Source organism: Primulina huaijiensis, chromosome 8, assembly GCF_012295235.1.
Source record: "Primulina huaijiensis isolate GDHJ02 chromosome 8, ASM1229523v2, whole genome shotgun sequence".
Lineage (NCBI taxonomy): Eukaryota > Viridiplantae > Streptophyta > Magnoliopsida > Lamiales > Gesneriaceae > Primulina > Primulina huaijiensis.
This window is the reverse complement of record NC_133313.1, coordinates 18,884,970-18,891,438: the sequence shown is the minus strand read 5'-3', so window position 1 is coordinate 18,891,438 and position 6,469 is coordinate 18,884,970. Positions and strand designations below refer to the sequence as shown.

Below are 6,469 nucleotides of genomic sequence, written 5' to 3'. Positions count from 1 at the left end.
TTGTATATATTTACATAAATATGTATATATATTTCTACAATATATAAATATTTATATCTCTACAATTTTTAATACTAAATTTATATATATAATATTTATATATTTTTTAATAATTGTCGTATCCTAGCCGTATCGTGTCTTATATTTTCCAAATTTGTCGTATCGTATTCGATACGATACCCGTACCCATATCCATGCTACATAGATTGAATGCGTGTTCAACAATATGATCGTTTTGAATGAATGGTGGTTTTATGTTATTGCAAAATGTAGTCTGCACTTTTAAACCCGCTCTTATTTTTTGCGATACTGTTATCATCTCTGATATGTGTTTTTCTTGTTTTGCATATTGTCAACAATCTTTTGATATTCAATTTTTCTTATAGGGTCATTGTGAAAGACAAGTGCTTGTCAAAGATTATGATACCGGTAAAACAGTTGCTTTTGATCAAAGGATATCAAACCTCAAAGAGGTTTACACGTCTGATGGGTACAAGATGTAAGATAACCTAAGCGCATCATTTATTTTTCTGTTGCACACTTTCTAAAATTACGTGAGTCCTGTTATTGATTATATTGGTGAGTTTTCTAAAAAGAACACTGCCCTAGTGAGAAAGTGAGGGGCTTGGCGTTGACCCCTTCTAGTTACTATTAAGAGATAACAGAATATATAAGGGTGCAAAATCATGTCAAAATCTCTCTACAAAAACAAAAGAAACAAGTGAGCATAAGAAAAAAGAATATAGAGATCAGTCTAGTAGACAAGGCAACAATAGAATCATGCTCTTGGAAGAGTCAAGAAGTTGGCAAAAGAGAAGAAATCTGGTAAAGACAAGTGAAAGCAAAGCAAGTGTGCCAGTTTTGGGGGCATATCATGTGACAAAAATGCATACTGAATTTGAAGTATTAGTTTCCTTAACCAATTGAATTCTAAGTGATTCGGCAGTGATTATAAGATAAGAAAATTTCCAATGCACTAGGTCCTTATTCCTGAAAATAGAAACTTTATTCCTACTCTTACAATTCTAAGAATTGCTAAGTTTTCGGTTACCTAATGCATAAAAGGTATTGAAGAAATTTGTGTTGTGTTGCATCATGCAAAATTTATAACTGTTTATTTTGATAATCTTTGAGGGATAGAAATAGACAGTAAACAAATTAAGAAAATTTTCTAAACCATGGAACAATTATTCACACTGAATTGCATTTGGTTTCATCGTTGGCGTGAACCTTACCATTATCATCTTGTCTTGCAAAACCATCACTTTCGTTATGCTTTTAAGCTTTTGGTGAGTTAAACTTTATGCATGTAAAACGAAATATAACTTCATGTCAAATAAAATGTAAGATAAGCACCCATAATTATTGGCAAGGTTTTAAAATTCAAGCGCCTAAAGCGTAGACGGGGACTAGGCGTTGCAAGGCGGATTCCATGGTATCAAGAGACTTGTAATAATTATTAGAATGAATTTCAGCCCAAAATTTGTTAAAATCCAGTTGACACCTGATTCATTCCTTCTGCTTCTTCTGCTTAAGGCGGGTCAGGATAATATGCAATGCAAGAGAAATCAAAATAAAGAAAAAATTACCTTTAAGGTCTTTTTCGATTTTCTTATGTATGCAGAAGTAAGCATACAAGAAGATGAGAGTTGTGTTAAGACAAACGTAAGCCAACAAATCGTGATTTTAATTGAGCTTTCAATCTCAAAATATTAAAAGCAAAAACTTATATGTTTGTCAAGCATTCCAACCGAGACAAGATTTCTGTTATCATCGTATATGTTGACGACATTATATTTACTAGGAACCATGAATAAGACATCACTCAAGTCAAGCAACTACTCTCAAAGAATTCGAGATGAAGGATCTAGGGCAGTTGAAATATTTCTTGGGAATGTAAAGGGCCAGATAAAAGCATGGAATTTTTATTTCTCAGAGAAAATATGTCATTGACCTTTTGAAAGAGACTGGGATGTTGGGATGTAAGCCTGTTGATACTTCTATGAATCCAAATATAAAACTTGGAAAGAATGAGGAAAATCCAATGATCGACAAAGGACGATACCAGAGATTAGTGGGCAAACTGATATACCTATCTCACACAAGACCTGACATTGGATTTGTTGTAAGTGTTGTTAGCCAATTCGTGAACAATCCAACTGAAGAACATATGGATGCCGTTTTTTGTATATTGAAGTACCTCAAAAGATCCCCTGGAAAGGGACTATGCTTCCAGAAGACAGCCCTAAGAAACATACAGGTATACAGTGACGCTGATTGGGCAGGATCTTCCACTGACAGACAATCCACATCTGGGTATTGCTCATTCATATGGGGTAACCTTGTAACATGGCGGAGCAAGAAACAACCTGTGGTAACAAGAAGCAGTGCAGAAGCCGAGTTTCGGTCCTTGGCCAATGGTACATGTGAATGGATATGGATACAAAGGTTATTGGCAGAACTGAAAGTAGAGGGGCATCAAGTAGTAGAACTGAAGTGTGACAACCAAGTGGCGATAAGTATTGCCAAGAATCCAGTCCATCATGATCGACCTAAGCACGTTGAAGTCGATCGTCATTTCATAAGTGAAGAACTCGAGAAAAGGACTTTGAAAATCAGTTACGTCCTAGCCACGCACAAGTTGCAGACATTCTAACTAAGGCCTTATACCGACCAATCTTTGAAAACTTTGTATCCAAGTTGGGCATGATCAACATATACAACACATCTTGAGGGGGAATGTTGAAGATCCGATAAGAATTCTATAAGAATCTGATAAGATCATATCGGATAAGTTGTTTTGTGTTTAAATCTTTTATCCTTTGGTTGTAATTTAAATATTTGGATAGATTAGGTTGTTAGCGTTAGGTTTTCTGCATTCTATAAGTATAGCACTGTATTAAGATTTTATTTAAAGTGAAATAACAGATTCTCGCCTCCACATTCTCTTCATAAATCTCACAGATTCCATTGCAGGTTCTCTCGTGGTTCAGCCCAGACTATTCTTCCCCCAAACAAAAACATAAGAGCCGGTCGCCTTTGTGGTTCCTTTGACAATCAGATCAAAAATCTCGAAAAAGATGCATTAGAAGCAAAAGAGCACATCCTACAAGGCCGGGGAATAAAACGAAGTAAGGAGACAGAGCTGAGGAATCTTCAGGACAAATTAAGCAGTCTGAAGGTATGCCTCCTTTCGAAAATTCTTTCATCAGCATGCTTTCTACCAACTACTTCTTGTAACAACTTTACATGGAAAAACCTGTGGAACTAGTTTCCCTTGAGACTTGATATCGAAACACTCTAGCTGCAAATAATATTTTACAAGCCTAGTCTTCTAACAGAGCCAACACTTATGAAATTAAAGCAGCTAAAGGCTCCATATATCACAGGATTTTATGTGAATATCATTCTTGACCGTCGGAGTACTCTTTGGGAGCAAAACAGTGTAGTTTTGCTTTAAGACTGTTGCTTAGGCTTCATCGAGTACATTGTCATGAGACTCGTAATTTAGTGGTCAATGACTTTTAGGTAGAAATGTTCCACGACAAGTCATAGTTTCAGCGATATTCAAGTCCCGGAAGGAATGTCACCAGAAGGAATGTAATGCCAATCGAATGGGCCATAAAGAAAGACGTGTCTCCTCTTTTTTTTTTGACGTGAAACGGTTACATCATTATAGTAAAGAAAAAAAAAGGGTACAAATACACTGGGCATGCCACGGAGATCTACAAGAGCAAACTAATCATCTGACATCTGACAAAATTAGATTACTCAAAACCTCATTCAATGATGAACAAGAATTTTGGTCCAAAGAAAATTGGAGAAGTGGCAGCGGATGATCAAAACATTTGTTAAAATCCAAAGAATACATTTCTTCTCCACCTCATAAGACTGTCTATGTCTGGTCAAAAACTTCCTATGAGCGAACAACCATACACAGAACTTGTTTTTGCCTCTCTTCCACAACAGTGACTTCCAAGGCCAGTTTCCATAACTTGGGGCATAGAAACTGTAGGCTTTGTACATATCATTCCTTCCATTAGACCAACCACTAAACAACGCTATTGAGTCATCCACTGAGCCATGAAAGATTTTCCTAACAAGACAAGAGTCATTCTTACGTACCTTTCTGTCCTATATACTTCTCCATCGAAGAAAAACTTGATTTATCCATTTGATCCATAAGATATCTTTCTTTTTGTGAATATTCCACAATGTCGTGGCAAGTAGAGCATTGTTCCACAACCTCAAATCCAGTAATCCCATTCCACCATTGTCTTTTGATACACAAATATAGACCAGCCAAACGGTGGATGGTTACTTGTCCACAAGAATTTCCTACACAACGAGGAAATTTTGTCAATGATACCAAAAAGAATATGGAGAATCTGAAGATAGATGCATTCTATCCTTTGAATGACATCCCTTATGAGCTCTTGTTGCTCTAATATGCTCTGATATTCTGTCTACCAGAATACTATAACTGGCGACACAAAGCTTTTCCATGGCTAAAGGAATTCTTAGATATCTGAAAGGGAAGACCGCTACCTAAAAGCCCGTAATATGCAATATCTATTCTCTAACCCAAGCATCCACATCTACTAAATAAATTTTTGATTTGAGTAAGTTGGCTCTCAGCCTTGCTGTTCGTCCAAACTCATTGAGACACATCATAATTTTCCGAACACTATCCACATCTTCCCTAGAAAAAAATAGCAGATCATCAGCATTGGCCAAATGTGTGATTTTTAAAAATGAACATTTGGGATGATGTTTGTAATTCTGCTCTCTTCCTAGAGAGTTGAGTTTCCTTGTCAATCCTTCCGAGCAAATAGCAAACATGAAGGGAGATAAGATGCAACGCCCCGTTATTTTTAAATCAAGCGCTACTTCCTTTCTTTTCTTTAAGATATTAGAAATTAGAACTCTAAATAAATAAACATATAACTTCACATAAAAAAGAGTACTTCATAATGCAACTTGAAAATCCCGTGCATTAAAAAAAAATCGCAGATATAAAACTTTTCACTTTATAAAAAATAATCCTCAACCTGACTTTAAATTCCGTTTCATCATAATCTACTAAAATAATTTTGCGGAAAATTAGACAGGCTCGGGCAAGTGCTCGCCAGTACTGGTTGCAGATCCCTCGAGAATCATCACCTCATCAGTCATTGTTACCTGCACCAATAGAACCTAGTGAGTCTAAAACTCAATAAGTTCATCTTTTTCACATAACAAATAATACATATAATTAAAAATAATTAGCATTCATTTTGTTCTTTGTGTCATATTTAAATTTAATATCATCATAAATATACATGTAAAACTTCTGTCATGTCATCAATACCTTTCCTTTATTTCCCTTTAAAATAACATGCACATCTCATAAAAAAACATTCAATAGTCTATATATATGTAAGGCAACTAGAAAATAATACCGACTGTGGCCCCTTTCATTCCTTCACTTTCCTTTCATGTCGTTTGGCCAAACATTTTTCATGGATCCATGTTGGTAAAGGCATCCCCGATCATCAAACTGACACCCTAAACCCGTGTAAATTGGTAATGGCATCCCGAGCCGAAGGCCGACACCCAAAACCCGTGTAACAGTCATTTTTGGCCACAAGCAATAGAACCATCAAATCACCAAAATAATTTTCATGCAAGGTAAATTTTCTTTTAAAAATACCATTTTCGATATAATTAAAAATAAATTTAAATTTCTTACATAAATACAAATTAAGAAATCTTATGTTCAACTTAAAATTTAAACATTGGACGTAAGCATGAAATTAATGTACCAATCTCCTTTAAAATATAATTTGACGTCAGAGTTAAAATAATTTTCACTCGTACATAATATAAAGTAATCTATGTAAAAATCTCATTATAATCTTAAAATTCGGTCTACCCAAGAATTTAAACTACATGCAAACAAGCTGCTCGGACCCTGTACCACGCTGACAGGCACTGTAGCAGCTGCCCGAGCACTGTAGCGGACTGCCCAGAACTGTAGCGCGCAACGCACTGCCTAGAATTGTAGTACGCTGCCCGAAACTTAAAAACAGCTCACTCATTTATATATATTCATATTCTCGTCAACTCAACTCGAATGATATTGATATGATTCTATTGATGTTTAAAAGAAAATGAATCAAATTTGTCTTAAACTTTTGGGTGAGATGGATCAAGATTAACGTCGTGGGTTGAAATGCTGCAAAGATCGTTGAATTTTGAAACCAAAATTAAAAAAACCTTTCTCTTTGCTAAAAGAGAACCTAGCCACTTCTTTTTTTTAGCGGATATGGAAAATTAATTACGTGAATGAAATTTATCCTTTTTTTTTCAAAATATGTATCCATACATATATATACTAATATACAATACCAATAAAATAATACATATATATATTTTATTGTGTGAGGTGTGTGTGAAAGAGTTCAGATGATCATTCATACGTTTCTGT

The 6,469-nt window shown here is 35.2% G+C and overlaps 1 protein-coding gene across 1 annotated transcript in view; it reads left to right on the top strand.

Annotated features, from left to right (window-relative positions):
* Positions 1 to 326: 326 nt before the first annotated feature.
* Positions 327 to 6,469, top strand: part of LOC140983238 (structural maintenance of chromosomes protein 6B-like) — a 12,172-nt gene continuing 6,029 nt past the window's right edge. The window contains exons 1-2 of the mRNA XM_073450196.1: positions 327 to 499; positions 2,977 to 3,181. Coding sequence (XP_073306297.1) covers positions 498 to 499; positions 2,977 to 3,181 — 207 coding nt within the window. The 5' untranslated portion in view covers positions 327 to 497. The remainder of the gene's footprint in view (positions 500 to 2,976; positions 3,182 to 6,469) is intronic.